The sequence below is a fragment of the Dipodomys merriami genome, unplaced genomic scaffold, assembly GCF_024711535.1.
Source record: "Dipodomys merriami isolate MVZ:Mamm:240054 unplaced genomic scaffold, mDipMer1.0.p SCAF_78, whole genome shotgun sequence".
NCBI classification, from domain to species: Eukaryota; Metazoa; Chordata; class Mammalia; order Rodentia; family Heteromyidae; genus Dipodomys; species Dipodomys merriami.
Window position 1 is genome coordinate 3,284,100 of NW_027206379.1, and position 22,303 is coordinate 3,306,402.

Consider the following 22,303-nt stretch of genomic DNA (forward strand, 5'->3'; position numbering starts at 1 on the left):
TCTGGCTGGCTTGGTGGGGGGCGGGGCCAGCTCCATGCAGGGTGGGGCTTACACTAGGGTGGGGCCGTCTCCTGTGGGCGGAGCCTACTCCGGTGGGCGGGGCTGATGCACTCTGCTCCTCCCACAGTGCGCCCCTGGGGGCTGTCTGATGGAGCTCTGTATCCAGCTGAGCATCATCATGCTGGGCAAGCAGCTGATCCAGAACAACCTATTTGAGATCGGCATTCCGTGAGTGCGGCACGGCTTTCACGGGGGCAGCGGGGAGCTGGGGTCTGGGGTCTCCGGTGGGCTTTTGTGGTGATCTTGGCCATTACTGATATCCAACCCCACTAGGAACAGGGAGGGGAGACAGTGCTGAGGAGCGATGGTGGGAAAGTTACCCCATTGTGACAAGAAGAGAAGGGAGGCTACTGGCTCATCCCCAAGCCTGCTGACAGCCCCCACGCCCCTGTGCTGGCCCCCAGGTTTATGGGGTACAGGCCGGGGCAGCTGGCTCCCGGGAGACAGAACAAGATCAAATTGGTGCTCTCGTGTCCCTGAGATGGGCCAGAGCACCCGTGGGCAGAGGGGCCGTTTGCTGCACCGTCTCTGTCTCCTGTGACACCAACACAGCCATGCCTTCCAGAGAAAGGGCACAAGCACCCATGCTGTTGAACAACACAGTCTCACTGCTGAAAGCCACTGGACTTGGGGTTGAAAGCAGAAAATTAGAAGGGTGTCTGGGTATGGTGGATCACCCCTGTAATCCCAGCTACTGAGAAGGAAGAAAGTTTGAGGATTACAATAAGGACCAGCCTGAACAAAAATCTAGATCCAGAAGTGGGGCTGTGGCTCAAGTGGTAGAGCACTAGCTTCAAACAAAAAAAAAAGGCTAGGGATAGAACCCAGGCCCTGAGTTCAAGCCCCACGACCAGCACACAAATCTAGACTCCATCTCAAAGAACAAACCAGGTGTGTGGTTCACCTCTGTGCTTCCTGAGGTTTGGGAGGCGTAGACAGGAGGACAGGTATCTGAGGCTGGCTTGGGCAAAAATACAGGACTGTATGTGAAACATGGCTGACGTGAGAGAGGGCTGAAGGCGTGGCTCGCGCAGCAGAGCCCTGCCTGGCAAACACAAGGCCCTGAGTCCAAACTCCAGTACTGTAGACAGAGAGAAGGAGAGAAGGAGGGAGGGAAGGGGAGAGAGAAAGAGGTGGGGTCGGGGCGGAGGAAGGAACTGGTCATTGTGGCCAGACCCCGGCCTGCCCTCGAGCCTGCTGATGTCCGTCCATCCGTCCGTCCGTCTGTCCGTCCGTCCGTATCTTCCAGGAAGATGAAGAAGTTCATCCGCTACCTGAAGCTGCGGCGGCGGAGGGCCCCCGACCACGAAGAGCACGTGAAGAAGCAGCAGCAGCGCTACGAGGTAGACTACAACCTGGAGCCCTTCGCCGGCCTCACGCCCGAGTACATGGAAATGAGTGAGTGCAGGGCTGAGCCACCCGACCCACCCCGTGCCCCTGGGGGCTGGTGCCCGCGGCCCTCCCTCGCTGGCCCCCAAGCCACGCCCCGGTCACGCCCGTGACAGAGCCCTTAGGGAAGCCTGCCCTCAGCTCCCCACTCCTCCCTCCTCCCCCCTGCCTGCCCTCAGCTCCCCACTCCTCCCCCCTGCCTGCCCTCAGCTCCCCACTCCTCCCCCCTGCCTGCCCTCAGCTCCCCACTCCTCCCCCCTGCCTGCCCTCAGCTCCCCACTCCTCCCCCTGCCTGCCCTCAGCTCCCCACTCCTCCCCCTGCCTGCCCTCAGCTCCCCACTCCTCCCTCCTCCCCCCTGCCTGCCCTCAGCTCCCCACTCCTCCCCCCTGCCTGCCCTCAGCTCCCCACTCCTCCCTCCTCCCCCCTGCCTGCCCTCAGCTCCCCACTCCTCCCCCTGCCTGCCCTCAGCTCCCCACTCCTCCCCCTGCCTACCCTCAGCTCCCCACTCCTCCCCCCTGCCTGCCCTCAGCTCCCCACTCCTCCCCCCTGCCTGCCCTCAGCTCCCCACTCCTCCCCCTGCCTGCCCTCAGCTCCCCACTCCTCCCCCTGCCTGCCCTCAGCTCCCCACTCCTCGCCCCTGCCTGCCCCCACAGCTCCCCACTCCTCCCTCCTCCCCCCTGCCTGCCCTCAGCTCCCCACTCCTCCTCCCCCCTGCCTGCCCTCAGCTCCCCACTCCTCCCCCTGCCTGCCCTCAGCTCCCCACTCCTCCCCCTGCCTGCCCCAAGGCTCTCAAGGTACTCCTCTCCCCAGAGTGGAGCAGAAAGACCCAGTAGAGACCCTAAGGTTGAGCCTCGCCACCGGCAATCCTGTATGTGGACACCATGCTGAAATTGTGTATAGCCCCTGTGGCGGGACATGGGGAAAGGCCAGGGGTGGCCTGCCCAGCTCCTGGAGTATGCTGACCCTGTCCCCTGTACTCTGGCCTCAGTGGACTCCTGACACTCGCTCAGGCCAGCCACTGGGCCTTTGCACTAGCTGTGCCCTGCTAACACACTCCCCCTCAAGTATGAGCAGGCCAGCCTGCCCTCCCCCCCCCAGCTCTGCACCCAGTATGGGTCCAGTAAACAGCAGGTGCTCAGCACATGCTCCGTGAATGGAGGAGCAGACACAGAAGGCTCTCAGAGTGCCATTCCCTCTGGACACTATGGAGGGTTTGGAAAACACTTTCCAGAGCACATACTGTAACTCAAACCTGTAATCCCAGCTCCTTGGGTCACAGTGTAAGACTAGCCCAGGAAACAGCACAAGACCTAAAGTAAAAGCAGAAGTTGCTGAAACCGGTGGCTCACGCCTGTCATCCTAGCTACTCAGGAGGCTGAGATCTGAGGATTGTGGTTTGAAGCTGGTCTGGACTAAGAGTCCATGAGACTCTTATCTCCTGTGAACCACCAAAAGCTGGCAGGAGAGCTGGGCCCACGTGGTAGAATGCCAGTTTTGAGCAACACGGTTAAGGGAGCACTGAGGACCTGTGTTCGAGATCCAGGACCAACACACACACACACACACACACAGGCACACATGCACTCACACACACACACACATGCACACACGCACTCACACACGCACACATGCACGCACACTGCTGGGTCTTGGGCCCATCCTGACCCGCCAGGGGTCAGCATCTTTCTCAGGCCTGAGATGAGGCCGGCCGGCCGAGCATGCCCTGACTGCCATGGCTCTGCTCCCTGTCAGGAGCCTCAGCTGCAGGAGCCACACTGCCCCCTGCACCGCGCACGCGTGCTTTCCTGCGTGCTTTCCTGCGTGCTGGCGAGCGCCTCCCTGCCCAGCCCTCCCGGCCCAGGTTGCTGGGGGCTGGAATACGGTGGCCGTGCTCTTGCCCCTGGAAGAGAAACTAAGCTGGGCCAAGACAGGCAGGCAAGCTGCAGAGGCTCAGCCTGGGGCAGCGCCCGTCAGGGTCCGGGTCCGGCTGCCCGGCCCGCGCCCCTCGGCGGGGACCCGGGAGGACCAGGAAGCAGACGGAGGCCGTCTGGGATGGGACTGGAAATCAGACCTCCACGTTCTGTTTTTCCCTGGTGGAGGTCTGGTCCCACACACATGGAAGCAGCCGGCCCCGCCTCAGGGCCCACTGCCACCCTAGCAGGCACCTTTGCCTCCCGAGGAGGCCTGCACCAGTGTGCCAGGCAGGGGGCCTGCATGTGGACAGACGGAAAAGCCCAGGGTCCCTCCCTCTGTGTCCCAAGCCCCCACACACACACAGGCCCCCGCCTCCCCTCCACCCTCCTCACCCACTTAGTGCCCAACAAGCCAGCGCTGTCGATCGGAAGTGAGAGCACCCCCATCCATCAGTGACCTGCCCCAACCGCACAGCCCTGGGAACTCTCCCACCCTGCCCAGGTCAGACAGCCCGGGGACAGGGCTCCCACAGTGCCCTGCCCCTCCCCCTGGGGCTCACAAAGGCCCCACTCAGCCGGCAGGGCACAGGGGGACACCACTGGCTTCCTTATTTACCAACTGGCAAGAGCACCCAGAACGGCTCCTCCAGGGACCTTTTCCCGACCTCCTCAGAGCCCAGCCCAGGCCTGGTATGGCATCCGGGGCCAATGAAGCCCCAGAGCCAGCCAGGCAGGACAACCAACAGGATGAGGCCCAGAGGCCATCCTGAAGAGTGGTGGCCTGTAACCCCCCCCCCCCCAGGCCTCCAGGAGCCTCCCTACTGAGGGAGTCAGTCCTCTGTACAGAACAATGGAGGCCCAACTGAGCCCCTCACCAGCCCAGCATGGGGGTGGGGTGCAGGCCAGGCTTGGAGCAGAATACGGCTCCCGTGCCAGAAGCTTAAACCTAGGAGCCGGACACCAGCGGCTCACGCCTGTCATCCTAGCTACTTAGGAGGCTGAGATCTGAGGATTGCAGTTTGAAGCCAGCCTGGGCAGCAAAGTCTATAACACTCTTATCTCCACTTAACCACCAAAAAGCTGGAAGTAGAGCTGTGGCTCAACTGGTAGAGTGTTAGCCTTGAAGGAAAAAGCTGAGGAACTATGCCTAGGCCCTGAGTTCAAGCCCTACTCCCAACACACACACACACACACACACACACACACACACACACGCAAGATTAGAAGTAGTGGAAATGAGCTGTCACGCGCTGAGATTCTGTCTTCTGTTCTGTTCTGGTGTGGAGGTCGCCCAGAGCCATGGTGATTCTGTCCCCAGAGCCCTTCTTGGGCACTGGGTCCATGCAGGTGGACCGACCCCAGTGGAGAGCCAGCCAGCCCAGAGCTTGAGTTGTTGGGCGGGTGGGCGGGCACGGGCAGCGGTGCCTGCGTGGCAGCTGAGGCCCCGGCTCTCCCCCCCCCCCGCCTCCCCTCCCTCCCCTCCCCTCCCCCGCAGTCATCCAGTTCGGCTTCGTCACGCTGTTCGTAGCGTCCTTTCCGCTGGCCCCGCTGTTTGCACTACTGAACAACATCATCGAGATTCGCTTGGACGCCAAGAAGTTCGTCACTGAGCTGCGGAGGCCGGTGGCCGTCAGAGCCAAGGACATCGGTGAGTGGGCCCGGGCCGGGCCGGGGAGGACGGCTCGGGACGGGGGCTGCGCTGCCCATGTGAAGGCCAGCAATGCTAGCTACTCAGGAGGCTGAGAGCTGAGGATCGCGCTTCAAAGTCAGCTCAGGTAGGGAGGTCCAGGAGACTCTTATCCCCAGTGAACCACCAAAAAGCTGAAAGTGGAGCTGTGGCTCAAGTGGTGAAGGAAACACTAAGGGACAGCGCCCAGGTCCTGAATTCAAGCCCCAGGATGGCCATAAGTAATAGAGGCGTCAGAGGCAGAGCACTGTTCCCCGAGGCAGCGAGCGCGTGTCAGTCATCCAGGATCCCAGGGTGCCTGGGTGGGCAGGGTGGCAGACCCTCCCGAGCCTCCGCCAGAGCCAGCAGGGGCGGCCTTCGCCCACGGTGGGAGGTCCTTCTCGGGGCATCTCTAGCCCTGGGCATCGGGGGTTCCCCACGGGCACCCTCGGATCCCGCCATCTGAGCTCGCTGCCCCAGTTGGCAGCCCCCTGGTCGGTGGTGGTGTTCCCCGCCCCCAGTGGGGAGCAGACCCCCAGCACTCGGCTTCTCTTCACGTCCCGGTTCTTCAGACCGTGCCCGGCCGAATGCCGCGTCTGGTTCTAACACCGCCACAGAGCGGCCATGGTATCCGTTTGCTCCCACAGCCTCACCTTTGAGCTTTGAGGCCTGGAGAGAGACCCTCAGCTTTGAGGGGGGACCCAGAGGTGGGGTGCTGTGGGAGGAAGGAGGCCCGAGCAACTCAGGCCGTGGGTACCGCAGGAACGCCCGTGATCTTGTCTCCAAACTGAAAACATTGTAAAACCTCATAGCTAGCGGATCCCCAAGTCCCTCGGGGGGCCTCCCCAGGCAGAGGCTCCGCCTACTCATGTGAGCCATCAGCCACACCCCTAAATGGCCAGGAGGACTTGGGGCACCAGGCAGGGCTGGACCCTGCAGAAGACACTGAAAGCACGTGCTGCTAACGCTCATCGGGCGAGGGTCGGGAGGCCAGGGGGGCCCGTCCCCTGGGATGGATCTTACACAAGCAGAATCTTCCAGACAATTGTCACTTTGCTCTTAAGCATGAAAAAGGCCGTTCTTGCTGGACACCTGGTAGTTGACCCCTGGAACCTTTGCTACTCAGAGGCAGTTCAAGGCCAGCCTGGGCAGAAAAAAAAAAAAATCACAAGACTCCTCAGTGAAGAGCTGGGCGTGCCTCTCGCCCTGATTTCCAGAGGTGGATCATGTCTGGGCACATTCTTGTCGAGAAGACCCCACCTCAAAAGGACAAGCAAAACCCAGACTGGAGGCGTGGCTCAGCTGTAAGAGCGCCTGCTTAGTAAACTCAAGGCTCTGAATTCAAAACCTCAGTACTGCAAACACACACACACACACACACACACACACACACACACATGTATGTATATGATGCTTAGCTGATGGACCGGATAGAAAGTGGACCCTGGGCTAGATCAGAGCCTCAGAAGCCAAACACCGTGCCCCACCCCGGGATCACATAGACACCCGCACCCTGAAGACCACCTTAGGAGCTGTGTGGAACTTGAGCTTTTCCTGAGCATTTTCACCCTAGGATTCTCAGAGGGGCCTCAGGAGGAGGCCAGGTGGGTCTTCAGCCCCTGTCCCAGACAGGGAGTCTGCAGCTAGGTAGAACCCAAGCCAGAGACCAGAGATGGGCCCTGGGCCTCCCCCAGGGATGTTGAACCTGAGGCACGGGCGCCAGGCCAGGGACCCCGCGGCTCTTTCCCCTGGGCCCCTCCTGTCTCCCCTGGCCCTGCACACAGGGCTGGCACGGCAGGTGTGTGCTCGCCACGGCTCCACGGGTGTTCTGCAGCTGACCAGCGCCACCTGGTGGCCTCTGAATTCTTGGAGACCCTGGGCCTTCTGGGGGACAGCCAACTCGGGGACCCTCTCCTGTTCCCAGTCTTAGGGATGGGCTGCTGGCTTCCTGCTTCCTGCCTGCCTGCTCTGCCGTCTTTCACACACATGTTTATGGATTCCGGGGCTGTAACCTTTTGCTCAATGGGCTTTTGTGTTCCTCCTCTGATCCGTGCAGGGCCTCGGGGCCAGCGTCCTGGAGACACAGCACCTCTATGACCTGCAGCTCGTGGGCTGTGGCTAAGGGCGGCTGAGCCCCGAAGTGCAGGTGCCCTGAGCTCTATGCCTCATGGCGGAGGGGCGGGGCAGCCCATCCCTGCGGGGCCGCATCTATATGTGATGACCTGGCCAGGGCGCCAGCCTGGAGGAAGCGTGGCGTCGCAGCCTCTCAGAGCCTCCGCCCTGCACCCCTGGCCGTGGGTGGACGGGTGGCGCCCCTCGCCAAGTCCCCAGCTCTGACCCTTAGCACTTCTTAGAAACGGGGCGACCGGGCCCATAGGATGGTGTTTCTATCTTTTGATTTTTGTGCCAGTACTAGGACTTGATCTCAGGGCCTGGGCGCTGCCCCTTAGCTTTTTCACTCAAGGCTGGTACCCTACCACTTGAGCCACAGCTCCAAGTCCAGCCTTTTGCTGGTTCATTGGAGAGGAGAGTCCCACGGACTTGGCGGCAGGGTGCCGGGCTGAGGGCTCTGGTGTGTGCTTCCCCCCAGGCATCTGGTACAACATTCTCAGTGGGATCGGGAAGCTCGCTGTCATCATCAATGTAAGTGACCGGGACCTCGGCCCGGGCGGTGGGCGTCCAGCCTGGACAGCGGAGAGTCCAGGACCCTCCTTGGGACGGGGGGGGGGGGGGCGTGAGGTAGCCTGTTCCCCAATCCAGGGCTTTGCAGCCCTGGTGGCAGGGCATCACCCTTTAAAATGTCCCTTGGCCGGGGGCGGGGGAGGGGGACTTAGTCCTGGGCCTGCAGCTTCCGGCCAGCTCTGTCTCTGCCCTCCCACCTGCACCTTGGTGCCCTCTCTGCCCAGAGTCCTCAGAACACCACAGACAACAGACAGGGGAAGCAGGCGCGGGTGGCTCACGCCTGTCATCCCGGCCACTCAGGAGGCTGAGAGCTGAGGCTCATGGATCAGAAAAAGGCTGTGCCGGTCTTAGCTGCAGTTAATCAGCAAAAAGCCAGAAGGGGAGCCATGACTCAAGGGGCAAAGCACTAGCCTTGAGTGGAAAAGCTAGCGGACAGCACCCAGCTCCTACACCGAAGCTGCAGGACTGGCACACGAGAGAGAGAGGGAGGGAGAGAGAGGAGATAGAGAAAGGGAGAGAAACCGCCAAAGAAAGACACAAATGGGAGGAGGAAGAGACAGACAGCACCCTCCTCGTCAGTCAGTGCAGCCTGCTCTCTCAAGACACTTTAGGAGCTGAGCCTGAAGCCCTCTGCCCCCTCCCGCTTCCGCTCCCCCAGCGCTGTGGAGGGCCAGCCCGCGGCCTGTCCCCGGCACTGCCGGCCTGCAGCTCAGCGCTGCCCCTGGGCCGCTGACCGCCACACGCCTTCCTGACGCGGTGCTAGGGCACCAGCCCGGCCTCCTCCAGAGCAGTACCAAGTCCGGGGTCACCAGACCTTGGGGGCCTCGGCCCCCATCTCCTCCACCTGAGCAGGCCTGAGCCCCCAGGCAGGCACCACACGCACCGCGGGTGGGAGCAGCTCCCCAAGGTGGACGTTCTCAGGCCTGGGGTTCCCCCTCCCAGCAAGGCCCCGCGGGGTGATGCTCGGAGGGGCCTCAGAACCACTGGACACAGCCCTTCCCTCCTGCCGGCCCCAGCCCCAGCCCCACTGAGGCTTTGAGACCGCTGCTGCTAAGGGCGCATGGGCCGTGGTGACGGGCCGGGACGCCAGGGCGGCCACGCAGCGCAGGCACCCAGCGCGGCTGTGCCAGGGGCTTCACCGATGGTGGCTGGAGCGCAGCCCCTCACCCACCTGCTCCCTGCCGCCCTGAAAGGGCCCCCTGGGTGCCACCCACTTCCCCAGTGGAAGCTGTCAGGCTGTAGGTCCCTGTCCCCTCCCTCCCCCCCACACACACACAGCAGGCTGGTGCTAGAATGAGGTAGGCAGGCGAGAACTGGACAGCTCTGGCTACTTTCCTGCTCTAATGCACGGCCTGTTCACACAGAGAGGCTAGGCGCTCGGTCCCAGGCCACACAGCTACCAGCATAGCCAGCACTGGCCTACCCCACCCTGCCATTCCCTGCTCCCTCGGGGCTGGGGAGGGGCCCGGGGGGCTGCGTGCCCCTCACTCAATCACGGGACGGTCTGGGCCCATCCTTCCCCGCCAGGCCTTCGTGATCTCCTTCACGTCCGACTTCATCCCACGCCTGGTGTACCTCTACATGTACAGCCAGAATGGGACCATGCACGGCTTCGTCAACCACACCCTCTCCTCCTTCAACGTCAGCGACTTCCAGAACGGGACGGCGCCCAACGACCCCCTGGACCTGGGCTATGAGGTGCAGATCTGCAGGTGCGCTCCCGCTTCACTCTTGCAAGAGGCCTGGGGGTGGGGAGGCTTCTGGGGAAGCTGAGGTTTGAGCCACGGACGCGGGCAGGACAGCTCAAACTCTCAAGCTGGGCACGGCGGCTCGCGCCTGTTGCTACTTGGGAGGCAGATTGGAAGGATTGTGATTTGAGGCTGGTCAAGAAAAAGCTTGCGGGGCTGGGAAGGTGGCTCAGTGGTAGAGCGCTTGCCTTGCATGCATGAGGCCCTGGGTTCCATTCCTCAGCACCACATAAACAGAAAAAAGCCAGAAGTGGCGCTGTGACTCAAGTGGTAGAGCACTAGCCTTGAGCTGAAGAGCTGAGAGACAGCGCCCAGGCCCAGAGTTCAGGCCCCATGACTGGACCCCCCCCCCCAAAAAAAAAAAAAGAAAGAAAAAAAAGAAAAAGCTTGCGAGACCAGGCCTCGACCAATAAGATGCTGACCAGAGTGGTACATGTGTGTTATCCCAGCTACAAATGCACTGCTAGAAAAGAGAGGAGGAGAGGGGAGAGGGGGAGGGAGAGGGGGGAAGGAGGAAGGAAGGAAGTCAGGAAGGAAGGAAGTCGGTTGTTGGATGTGTTAGTGAAGGTAGGATTGTTTGAGGCCAGCCTGGACTATATAATAGCAAGACCCTACCTCAAAAAAAAAAAAAATCTAGCCGGGTGCCAGTGGCTCACGCCTGTAATCCTAGCTACTCAGGAGGCTAAGATCTGAGGATCATAGTGCAAAGCCAGCCTTGGCAGGAAAGTCCATGAGACTCTTTTCTCCAGTTAACCACCAGAAAACCAGAAGTAGCGCTGTGGCTCAAGCTGTAGAGCACTCACCTTGAGCTAAAGAGCGCAGGGACAGCACCCAGGCCCTGAATTCAAGCCCTAGTACTTGTGTGTGCATCCACGCACACACACAGGCCACGTGGCCACCCACCTCCACGGGTCCTGGCAGGGGCTGTGTTGGGCGCTGGGGGGGGGGGGGATGAGCCTCCCCTCCCCCGTCCTGGATCACCCCAGGGCCGCCCAGCCCCCCACACACACCTCGACCTAGCTCGGACTTGTGCGCCAACACCAGGCTCTGCCTGGCCAGAGGAGGAGGGGCCAACTTGAGAAGTGGCTCTGGCTTTTCAGCAATTCCCTCCAGACTAACTTCTGGGCTCACGGGCTGAGAGGTGAGCCAGGCCTCCAATCCAGGCACTGGGCCACCTCCAGTCTCTATCCTGTGGAGAGAGACCCCAGGCCCAGCCTCCAGCCAGGCTTCCCGTTATGCGGCAGTTACCAGGAGCTCCTCAGCTCCCGCAGGACCGGGTGGGTGCGTGGGACTGGCCTCACTCCAGCCCGAGGTGTGAGGTGTAACTGTGCTAGCTGCCGCTTATTCCTGAGCTCAAACAAGTGCTGTCCTGTTAACACGCCCCACCCCCATCTGGGCTGGCGACGAGCCACCAACGAGGAAAACACTTCGCTTCTGAGAGAGAGCAGCACAGGTGGCGAAGGCGGTGTCTGTGCTCAGCCACAAGTGGGTTTTCAGGGGTGCATAAGAGTTTGCCAACTGCCAGCCCAAGAACGTGCCCCGGCATTCTCAGGGAGCTGTCCGGGGATGGAGGAGGAGGAAGGGGGAGCAGGTGCACGTGGCAGAGAGGATTGGGGCTGCCCGCTCCCCAGGAGAGCAGGTTGCACCAGCCTGTGTGGCTGCAGCTCTGGGGAAGGTTCGCACAGATCCTGTCTCAGCCCTGGCAGTGCCGGCCTACGTTCAGCTTCCTCCAAAGCAGAGCTGCCATGGTGGCAGGCGGTGGCAGCCCCTGCTGCCTCTCCCCTCGCCCTCCCCGCCCCCACAGGGGCTGGCACACAGCTGTTGCTCAATAAATGCTTCTAGCGTAAGTTGGGGAATGCCCAGGCCAGAGGCCAAGCTGGTGCTCAGAGACACACAGCAAGCTCGCAATTCACATGGGCAGAGCATCAGGCATGTGGATCCAGACCAGGACATTGCCTGCAGCACTGGCTTCCTCATCTCTGTCTCCAGTTACCAGCCTGGAGACTGCCCCCCGTGCATGCAGCACAGTGCAGCGCCGGCTGCTCACTCCAGTGTGCTCAAGCCCCATGGGCAGGTGACCTGCACCAGACATGAGCAGCCGGGCGGGGGGGCGGGGGAACAAGGGAGGCCTACGCGGAGGCAGGACCTCACCCTCTGCCAGCAGACCATGGCTGAGTCTGTTACAAGGAGGAAGGGGACAGAGCGCTGGAGGCTCATGCCTGCAACCCCAGCTACTCAGGAGGCTGAGATCACAGTTCGTAACCAGCTTGTGCAGAAAAGTCAGTCATATCACCAATTACCCAGCAAAAAGCTGGAACTGAAGGTGTGGCTCAAGTAGTAGAACACTAGCCTTGAGTGAAAGGAACTAAGGGACGGTGCCAAGGTCATGGATTCAAGCTCCAATTCTGGCAAATGTACAAAAAAAAAAAAAAAGGAAGGGGCCAGGAGCCAGTGGCTCACGCCTGTCATCCTAGCTACTCAGGAGGCTGAGATCTGAGGATCGCGGTTCAAAGCCAGCCCAGGCAGGAAAGACCGAGATCTGAGGATCGCGGTTCAATGCCAGCCCAGGCAGGAAAGACCGAGAGACTCATCTCCAATTAACCACTAGAAAACCAGAAGTGGCACCGTGGCTCAATGAGCACTCAGGGTCAGTGCCCAGGCCCAAAAGCCCTACTACTGACAAAAAAAGAAAAGGTCCATGGAAGGGGAGCGAAGTTCAGCCAGAGCCCGGGGGTCCAGAGAACCAGAAAATTTCCATGAATACCGAGCAGGGCCCAGGCTGAAGTCTCAGCTACACGGGAGGCAGAGATGGGAGAATTGTGGTCCTATCTGAAAAAAATAACGCCCAAAGGCCTGGGGTTGTGGCTCAGGCCCAGTGCCGTGTGCCGCAGGGCCTCGGGCAGAAGTGGAAAATGGGGGTCAGTGGGAGAGTGGCCTCCCCAGAGGAGGACCTGTGTCCCAGGGGCCCTGGTCCCCCCACAGGCCGCCCCACCCCGCGCCAGTCTCTGGGCGCAGCAGGGTCTGCCCAGGAGGCCACGGTGGACAGGAAGCTCTGAGGAGTCAGGGCTTTCCAGCTTGGGACCACATTTCAGCCTGGGCGCCCTCCCCCCCCCCCCACCTGCTGGGTTCAGGGGAGAGCCCTCTGGGGACGAAGTCTGCCCCACCTTTCCCCCCTGGTCACTGCTGCCAAGTCCCTGGGCCCAGCAGGACCCCCCTTGGGGGCCACCAGACCAGGGCTCAGCCTCAGCTCCCCGCACCCCCACCCCAGGTACAAAGACTACCGGGAGCCGCCATGGTCCGAGCACAAGTATGACGTCTCCAAGGACTTCTGGGCCGTGCTGGCCGCTCGGCTGGCTTTTGTCATCGTCTTCCAGGTGTGTGGGGCGTCCCTTGGGAGCCGCTCAGCAGGGCCGCGGGGCCCCGTGCCCCTAAGGCCAGGGCTGCACTGCTGGGGTCTCCGGGAGGGCACCCCACCCCGGCCCTGTGCCTGACCTGACCCAAGAGACCTTCAGGGAAGAAGTCAAGAAAGGGGCTTTGGGCTCCTTTATTGGGAGGCGCCTGAGGGAGGGGAGCCCCTGCCCCTGTCGCCCCGCGTGGAGAATGGGGCCAGGTCCACGCAGGCAGCCACCCCTCCCCCGTGACCCAGCCGCGGGGGCCCTAGGAAGGGACACGGCTGAATTCTGTGGAGCAGCTGTGCCCCAGGGGGTCCGAGGGAGGGAGCCCCTGAGAACCGTGGCTGTTGCAAGGCCCCCCTACCCCCATGTCCCTCCTACCTCCCCAGACAGGAGGTCCAGGGACTCTGGACACCGCCCCCTCCCCTCCAGCCCATAGGCTGGGGCAGAGTGCTGGGGCGGGGCTCTGCCGGGTGAGGAAGGCATACAGGAGGGGCGGGCACTCAGGTGGAGAGCCATATACTCAGGAGCAGGTACGCAGGTAGGTCGGGTGTGCACAGATAGGAGCAGGCTCACAGGAGGGACAGGTACACAGGTGAGTCAGGTATACAGCCAGGAGCCGGCTCACAGGTGTATCAGGTGTGGATCTCTCCCCCACTCTGTCCCCCGCCCTCTCTCGCAGAACCTGGTGATGTTCATGAGCGACTTTGTGGACTGGGTGATCCCGGACATCCCCAAGGACATCAGCCAGCAGATCCACAAGGAGAAGGTGCTGATGGTGGAGCTGTTCATGCGGGAGGAGCAGGGCAAGCAGCAGCTGCTGGACACGTGGATGGAGAAGGATTGCCAGAAAGAGGCTTCCTGCAACAACCACATGGCCATGGCCGGCCCCGGGGCGCCCGGCCCCGACTACCGCGGGGATGCACTGTAGCTGCGGCCGAGGCCAGGCAGGGCCGCGGCGCCGCGGGGGGCGGCCGCACCTCTCTGGCCCGTGCGCCGGCCGGCCGGGCATGGCCCCGAGGCTCCTGTGCGCTCTGCAAACACCACGACTATTCCCTGAGAGGACTCTTTTCTCTTTATTTTTTTTTTTCTTGTTTTTGCACAAAACCATTATGCAGGGAAATTTTTTTATCTTTAGTATCCAAGGTGAACGGAAAGGGCGGCTGTGGTGAGCGCCGCGGAGGAGACGCGGAGTCTCTTCCGCAGGAAGAGGGCCAAGACCCCAGAAACCCTCCTTGCTCTGATGCCTTAAGATAGACCCGAAGAAGCCCAGTGTGCAGACTCGACGACCGGGACTGGCAGGAACGGAGACGCCGAGATGGAGTGAAAGGCGATGGTTATAAGGGTGATTTTTAAAAGTGAAGAGAATAAACGAGAAGGAAGAAAAGGTGATTAAAAGTCATTCTGAACGACGTCACCTGCCCATAGGTAGGAAGAACAAACCAGACAGCTTTGAGTCATCTGTCTCTTCCTTCCTAAATCCAGAAGCCAAGCTGTCCCCGGTAGAAGATGACATGGAGCCTGTCCACGGGGAGGGCTTGAAATGATCCTTTTTTGTCTTGGAGAAGGAAGGGGGCCTTTGTCCTTGATAAGCCAGTGCCTGGGTCCCTGGAAGGTCAGATCAGCTGACCTCAGAGTCACCATCCCCCCCCGTGGGAAAAGATGGGGTGACAGGAAGCAGAGGGGGAGGGGACCCCTAGGAGGCCATCCCTAAAGGTTTAAGGGTTTCAGTAAGCCCCAGCACTTCTGTGGGTCTGTTCAAAGCTTTAACCTATTTATTGGTTGTTTAAAAAAAAATCAGTGGTGTGGTGGGTTTAAAGATTTTTTTTCTTAGTTAAGGGTGGAAGGAATTTATTAGTCAACTAGATACCATTGACAGGAATTTCAGATACTGTTACTACCAAAGATTTTTCTTAATAAAGGCTTCTATTTTGCTAATGCTCTTCTATATTCTATGTATGCTTTTCTGTCTTCTTCTTCCTCACAGACAGTTTCCGTAGGGCACTTGGCATTTTTAACGCTTGATGAAACAAGTCTCATCTGAGGTCTAGATTGGTAGAGGGGTGCTAAGTGATCCTCAGAGGATTGGGAAGCTGTGTCTCCCCGCCCCGTGCTGGGGAGACAGCCCGGCGTGTGCCATGGTGACGTGTCATGGTGTGTCATGGCTGCCATTCCTGGGCTTGCCCGCTGGGACCCAAGCCCTCAGCTGCCACACGGCTCTTCCCCTACTCAGATCCCACGGTTCCCTGCTCCCTGCCTCCTGTACAGTCAGTCGTTTCCGACAAAGTTTTGTATATAAATGTTGTATCAACAAGAGTAGGTGATTACCAAAAATCCTTTTATGAAGACCATTTTTTTAAAAGAGAAAAGCAGAATGTACAACAACTCCACAGAAGACTGTGGCTCAACATTCATCTAAATAAATTTGAATACACAATGCTCTCTGCCCTTGACTTTTGTCCAGGAAAACTCAATAGCCCCCCCACCCCCACCCCGCAGTGCCGAGTCATGGGAGTGGTCTGCCCTGTGTGCTGGGCGGTGACCAAGCGGAGAACCTGCCAGGCCCAGGGAGTGCCCTGGGTCTCATCTCCCCGAGTGTGTTCCTGCGTGTGCACGTGTATGTACATGCTTGTGTTGGCTCCTGTGTGTGCTATTTCTGTGCCTACTGTGTGAGTGGATGGCTGTGGATTTCAAGTGTTAGTGTATAAAGCACATGTACATTTGCTTGTGTGTGCACACAGGCATGGGTACTCTGTTTGTATGTTGGTGTATGTGCTGTGTGTGCCTTTGTGTTTGCATGGCTTTGTGAATCAAGTGGCTTTGTGGATCTGCCTCTGCTGTGTGTGCAGAGTATATGGACTTGTATACAATTGCATGTGCACACATAAAAGTGTCCGTGTGTGCGTGTGTGTGTGTGTGTGTGTGTGTGTGTGTGTGTGTGTGTGTGTGTGTGTGAGATGAGGGGTCGTCATCCTGCCTTTCCAGAAATCTCTTAACACAGCCTTCAAATCCAGGCCACTGACCTCATAACCCAGTGTTTTCCTGTGGGCGAGGGGCCAGCGAGGCATCCGTCCCTCCAGCTGGTGAGATGCTCCTACGTGGCTTCCAGGGTGGCAGCAAAGCTCACACCTGGCACAGGGAGATGCTAAAAGCCGGCGGCAGCTTCTGGCTCCCTCGAGTCTGGTGACCCCCAACCTTGCCCCCTAGAAAACGGCAGCTCTCAAAAGCAGTCGCCCAGTGATCCACAGTTAACTGCACAGTGCCAAAGCCAAACACTTCCTCAGACGGGTAGGGACCTGTGGAGGATGCCTCACCGTCAGCATTACAGAGGCCCCCTCCCAAGGGCCCCCAAAGCCCACAAATATGGGGTCTTCCAGGCCCCTTGTACTAAGACATGTCCAGGACACAATCTCCTAAGCATGCTGTAGGGATGCAGCACTGCAGAGTGCTTGCTCAACTCCTGCTACTGAGGTACAAGCAGGAGAGCAGGGCCAAGCCCTGTGGCTCACACCTGTAACCCTAGCCACTCAAGGGGCACAGATCTGAACATCCTAGTCTGAAGCCAGCCCAGGCAGAAAAGTCCATGAGACTCATCTCCAGCTCACCAGCTCAAAGCCAGAGGTAGAGCTGTGACTCAAGTGGTAGAGCAACAGCCATGAGCAAAAAAAAAGGTATAAAGCCCTGAGTTCAAACCCCACTACTGGTACACACACAATAGCAGGGAAGCCTGGCATTGGTGGCTTATGCCTGGTATTGTAGCTACTCAGGAGGGAGGATGGCATCTCCAAGCTGGCCTGGGCAGGAATGTCCATGAGACTCTTCTCTCCAAAAAAGTACAGAGAAAAAGCCAGAAGTGGCACTGTGGCTCAAGTGGTAGAGCGCTAGCCTTGAGCACAGAGGCTCAGGAACAGCGCCCAGGCCCCGAGTTCAAGGAAGAAAAAAAAAGCAGGAGACAGAGGGACACACTCTGCCCTCTGGTAACTGCTCGCAAATCTGCACATATCACATCAGCAGCTCACCTGCAGGAGGGAGGGGCTGCTCTGGAGCCTCCTATGAAGGTCCCTGACCTGGGTTGGGAGCGGCAATGGGCGTCCCTGCCTGGCACAGGGCTGTCCTCACCCATGTGGGCTCAGAGCCCCACCCCAGGCCTCTGTCCATCATCCATCTACCCATCCACCACCCCCGTGCCAGCCCCTCTCACGCTCAGCTGTAGGCCTCCAGAAGTCATGCATGCTCTCCCCAGTGACTCACTCTGCCAGGAAACTGGCCGGGAAGGAGTACCTGGCATAGCGCCAGGCTCGGAGGAGGCATCTAAAGCAGTGAATGAATAAGTGAATGAAGGATGGACAGCTGGTGATGGGTGGTGGAGGATGGATGATTGTTGAGTGGATGGATGATAGATGTTTGATGGGTGGGTGGATGGATGATGAAGGATGGATGATGGATAGATGGCTTTGAACTATGATCCTCAGATCTCAGCTTCTGAGTAGCTAGGATTACAGGTGTGAGCCACTGTCCTGGGGCTTTCTGCCTTCACTTTTAATGGCACTGTACCTACATACCATAAGGTACAGTAGCTCACCCTCCACCAAGATACAGCTCCTCCAAGCCTCTGTCCCCTCACACAGAGGTCCTCTTCAGCACCCCGAACCCACCCTACCATAGAAACCCAGCTGCCTGTCTCCTCCTGTTGGTGGCTGCCGCCCTCTGCTGGTGTCCTGGAGCGCTGCACTTGTGTCCCTGGGCACAGAGACCGTCCTTGTGCAGTACCTGCTGTGCTGCAGGTCAATGGCTGATGGGACCCCACTGGGCTGGGCTCACAGCTTGGCCAGCCCGCCCTTCTGCAGGCCAGGATAGAAGCCATCTTCGCCGGCAACAGGAGTTCCTGCCTGGTCTTCCAGGGGCAACAAATGGGCCAGGTTCCCAGGTGGCCATCTCCCTAGGTCTCCTTCGCAGTACTCAGAAGTGGATGGAGTCCACTCCCATAAGCTAAGAGGGTCTCTCCTCCCAGGCCGGCACCTGTAGCACATCCACAAGTCTCCTTGGCTGTGCAGTGGGGTGGCCACGCAGCCGCTGGGCCTGGACGAGGCCTCTGCTGCAGTGTCACGCTTGTGGTAGGATTGCACATACTGGAGATGGTGTTTGACAGTCCATCTGATCCAGAAGGACACGCCTTCTTTGAAAGAGGGAAGGAGGGGAGGGAGGGATGGAGGGACTGAGGAGGAAGGGAAGGAGGGAAGGAAGGTGGGAGGGAGAGAGGGAGGGAGGAGGGAAGGAGAGAGAACAGGCAGAAAGAAGAGAGAGTGAGAGTGTAGGAAGAGTCCTCCGGGAAAGGAGAGAGACCAAACCAAAGGGATGAAAGGGTGACCCAGGAAATGCTGAGGCCATAGAAGAAGCAAAAGAAGACAGAACAATTCCCACCGCGGCGGCCCACGCCTGTCATCCCAACTGCCCAGGAGGCTGAGCTCTGAGGATCGCGGTTCAAAGCCAGCCCGGACAGGAAAGTCTGAGACTCTAACTACCAAAGGGCAGGCGGTGGCGGTGTGGCTGCAAGGACAGAGCGCTAGCCTTGAGCCAAGAAGCTCAGGGGCAGCGCTCAGGCCTTGAGTTCAAACCCCAGGGCCGGCACACAGGCGCGCACGCATGCGCACGCGCACACGCACACACTTGCCACCTATTTGCCAATGTTGCTGTCTATTGTTATTACGCGATTGGCACGCGCGGGACTGGCGGCTACCATCTCAGGCCCGCACCAACCCTGCACACAGTAGGGCCGCGGAAGGGACTGGCTGCAGGATACCGAGCTCGGGGTTCCCAGGAGCGCTCCGCAGGACGCATGCGCAGAAGTGGCCGTGCCCCAGTCCGGGCGGAAACCGCTACGCCCTCCCGCGGGGCGCATGCGCAGGCCGCCAGGTTCTCGCGAGACGTCGGGCAGGAAGGCCCGCGGCGACTTCCGGTGGCGGGGTGAGGGCCGGTACCGCCGCCATGGACCCGTTCCTGGTGCTGCTGCACTCGGTGTCGACCGGCCTGTCGAGCGCCGAGCTGACGGAGCTGAAGTTCCTGTGCCTCGGGCGCGTGGGCAAGCGGAAGCTGGAGCGCGTGCAGAGCGGCCTGGACCTCTTCACCGTGCTGCTGGAGCAGAGCGACCTGGAGCCCGGGCGCCTGGGCCTGCTGCGGGAGCTGCTCGGCTCGCTGCGGCGCCACGACCTGCTGCGGCGCCTGGACGACTTCGAGGCGGGGGCGGCGGCCGGGGCGGCGCCGGGGGCCGCAGGTGGGCCGGGGGGGGGCTGCAGAGGGCGGGGCTGGGGGCCGGGGGGGCTGCAGGGGGCGAGGCTGGGGGCCGGGGGGGGCCGGGGGGGCTGCGGGGAGCGGGGCTGGGGGGGACCCTGGAGGGGGCGGGGCTGGGGCGGGGGGCTGCAGGGAGCGGGGCTGGGGGCCGGGGGGGCTGCGGGGAGCGGGGCTGGGGGGGACCTGGAGGGGGCGGGGCTGCAGGGGGCGGCGCCGGGGGCCGCAGGTGGGCCGGGGGGGGCTGCAGGGGGCTAGGCTGGGGGCCACAGGGGGGTCGGGGGGGGCTGCAGGGGGCGAGGCTGGGGGGGACCCTGGAGGGGGCGGGGCTGGGGCGGGGGGCTGCAGGGAGCGGGGCTGGGGGGACCCTGGAGGGGGCGGGGCTGGGGCGGGGGGCTGCAGGGAGCGGGGCTGGGGGGCCACAGGTGGGCGGGGGGGCCTGGAGGGGGCGGGGGGGGGGGCCGGCCGCGGCCCAGGGGGGGGCTGCCCGAGCCCTGTCGGTGCTCGACCTTTGCGCCCTACATGTCCGCCCCGCCCCGTAGGTTGGGAGAACCGGAAATCTGTTGTGGCAGAATTTGTTGTGACATAGTTGTAGAGGCCAGAAATGGGAAGAGGCAGGTGTCAGCAGGGCCACACTCCTGAAGGCCCAAGGGCCGGCCTTGCCTTGTTTCCCCTCTCTCTTGGCCAAGGTCCATCTCTGCCCCCATGATCACGTGCCTCCCCTGTGTGCCTTGTAAAGCTGGCCATCTCAGGGCCCTCCCTTAGTCACTCCTACAAAGAGCTTCAGAGGACCCTGCCCAGCCAGCCTCCCTGGGTGAGATGCCAGAACGGCCCTCTATTGTTCTGCTCCTTCCTTCCTAGATCTGCGGGCGGCTTTTGATATTGTCTGTGACCACGTCGGGAGAGACTGGAGAAGACTGGCCCGGCAGTTGAAGGTTTCAGACACCAGGATCGATGGCATCGAGGAAAGGTACCCTCGCAGCCTGATGGAGCGCGTGAGGGAGTCACTGAGGATCTGGAAGGACGCAGAGAGGGAGAACGCTACCGTGGAGCACCTGGTGGGGGCGCTAAGGGCCTGCCAGATGAACCTAGTAGCTGACCTGGTGGAGGAGGAACAGCAGGCCCGGGCATCCAGAAATGAGAGCGAGGCTGTGTCCTCAATGTCATGGGACTGAGACATGTCTACCATGGAGGTTCCCTGGCAGCCCAGCACCTCACAGACCTGAGCCGGAATACAGCACATCTGACTCTCAAGCCCACGTCAGCCTGCTGCTGTCTCCACTGCTGGCCTGGGGCATTCCAGTGGACCTGACTGCAGGGTTGGGTGGCCTCCCAGTCCAGGAGTCAGGACGTCCATGCAGCTCAGAGTCCCTGTAGCTTGCCAAGCGGGAACAGTGGAGGCTGTGCGGGACTGAGGGCCTGCTCTTCCTGACCAGTTCCGTCGTTGCTTTGTCAAGGCCTCCAATCCAAATTCCTTTGCAGCAGAGCTGTCGAGGGCAGGGCCTGCGGCTGCAGCAGCCCCTCTGCTCCTCAGGCTGTATCATTCCCACAAGTGCCGCGACCCTGGAGCTCTCTGTGCCACGGGGTTCCTGTTCCTGCCAAGGACTCATTCCCAGCATCTCCAAGTGCTGTTGCAGCTGATGTTCTGTCACCGAGGCCACTGAGTGCTCAACCCTCGTGTGGATAGGGAAAGGAGTTTTCTCAGGGCTCACGCCCACCAGCAATGAACACTGACCCTGTCACAGAGGCTACCTTGCCACCGGGGACAAGCCAGGCAAACATCATTAGTGCCAGCTGTGATCTAGGGTTGCTAAGGTCTTAGCCACGGTCCAAGGGAGCACTATTCCACTGAGGTGGGACATGAGCCTTAAAGGCCCTCCAGGCCCCCGACCTGCCCTGGGACCTGACTCTGCCAGGACAAGGCTTTAAGAATCCCAAGACTCAACTGCTGGTCTTCCCCAGGACAGGGAGAAGATGGGGCAGCCCCTGGCAGCCAAGCCACAAGCAGAGTGATGGGCAGACTTGCACATACATCCCCTTCAAGGTAGCGTTTGGGCATGCCGCCATCCTAGCACTGTGCAGGTCCTTCCTAAAACAAAAGGGAAAGTGAATAGGAGCAGCCAGGTGTGTTGGTGAATGCCTGTAATCCCAGCACTCTAGAGACAGAAACAGGCAGGTTGCCAACCTTGGCTACATAGCAAGATCATGGCTCAAAGAAAGCACAAATGGTCAGGCACTGTTGGGTCATGTCTGTAATCATATCTACTCAGGAGGCTGAGATTGGAGGATCTCAGTTTGAAGCCAGCCCAGGCAGGAAAGTGTGAAACTCTTAATCTCCAATTAACTACCCCCCCAAAAAAAAAACAAAACTGGGGCTGCTGACTCAAGTGGTAGAGCACTAGCCTTGAACACAGAAGTTCAGGAACAGCACCTAGGCCCTGAATTCAAGCCCCAGGAATGGAACCAAAGGAAAAAAAATCTTCCTCTCTATACTTCTGTGGTCTGTGTTTCTGGTAGTCGGAGGCTCACCTGGCAGCCCTTCTCCTGCACGTAGGTATCTGTTCATGGGGGTGTCTAGCCTGGCCAGAGAGCCGCTCCCTTCTACCTTACAAGCACCTGTTCACCCTGCTGGGCCTGGGCGCTGTCCCTCAGCTCTTCAGCTTGAGGCTAGCGCTCTACTCTACCACTGAGCCACCTTCCCAGCCCGCAGCCCCCACTGTTCACCAGGCTCCCACCCTCGCCACCTCCCTCCAGCGAATGCCTCCACCCTTGGGTCTTCACAGCCATGCCCTGCTGCCTTCTCGCCTGGCCCCGGGGCTCCCCGGTGCCTGGTGGTCTGCACCCCCCTTCCTGCCTGAAAGCTGGGGCTGCTTCAGCTTCTTGGGCCACCGCATTCTGTGACTTGGGCACTGCCGCCATCTTGGGGCTCAGTCCTCTTGCACCCCTCTGACACTCCAGGGCCCACACTGGGACAGGGCCCCAGTGCAGAAGCCCTTCTGCCAAGTCAGGGCTGGGAAGGGGCAGGCCTGCCCTATGGTGCCTGGTTATGGGGGGCGGGGGGAGGTGTCCCCTCCTCACCAGGACCTGGGCCCGGCACCACACCGGCCACCCTGCCCCCAGGCACTGCCCTCCCCGGGATCCTGTCTCCTACCCCCTCCAGCGGCCAG

General features: G+C 60.6%; 2 protein-coding genes across 6 annotated transcripts in view; both read left to right on the forward strand.

The window, feature by feature from the left end:
- Positions 1-15,288, forward strand: part of Ano1 (anoctamin 1) — a 72,690-nt gene extending 57,402 nt beyond the window's left edge. For all 5 annotated transcript variants that reach the window (XM_070009663.1, XM_070009664.1, XM_070009665.1 and 2 more), the window contains 7 exons: positions 128-228; positions 1,310-1,458; positions 4,859-5,011; positions 7,620-7,672; positions 9,239-9,423; positions 12,728-12,833; positions 13,534-15,288. In XM_070009663.1, coding sequence (XP_069865764.1) covers positions 128-228; positions 1,310-1,458; positions 4,859-5,011; positions 7,620-7,672; positions 9,239-9,423; positions 12,728-12,833; positions 13,534-13,782 — 996 coding nt within the window. In that variant the 3' untranslated portion in view covers positions 13,783-15,288. The remainder of the gene's footprint in view (positions 1-127; positions 229-1,309; positions 1,459-4,858; positions 5,012-7,619; positions 7,673-9,238; positions 9,424-12,727; positions 12,834-13,533) is intronic.
- A 3,529-nt stretch (positions 15,289-18,817) lies between these two features.
- On the forward strand, positions 18,818-21,626 carry Fadd (Fas associated via death domain). The gene is made up of 2 exons (XM_070009724.1): positions 18,818-19,122; positions 19,998-21,626. The coding sequence occupies exons 1-2, from the start codon at positions 18,837-18,839 to the stop codon at positions 20,309-20,311; spliced, it is 600 nt and encodes a 199-aa protein (XP_069865825.1). The 5' UTR covers positions 18,818-18,836; the 3' UTR covers positions 20,312-21,626.
- The last annotated feature ends 677 nt before the right edge of the window (positions 21,627-22,303 follow it).

Excerpts from the sequence above, each read along its gene's own strand:
- Fadd (XM_070009724.1), top strand. The coding sequence starts at position 18,837 with ATGGACCCGTTCCTGGTGCTGCTGCACTCGGTGTCGACCGGCCTGTCG. Across the intron at positions 19,123-19,997 it reads GGCGGCGCCGGGGGCCGCAG|ATCTGCGGGCGGCTTTTGAT; the intron begins GTGGGCCGGGGG and ends CTTCCTTCCTAG.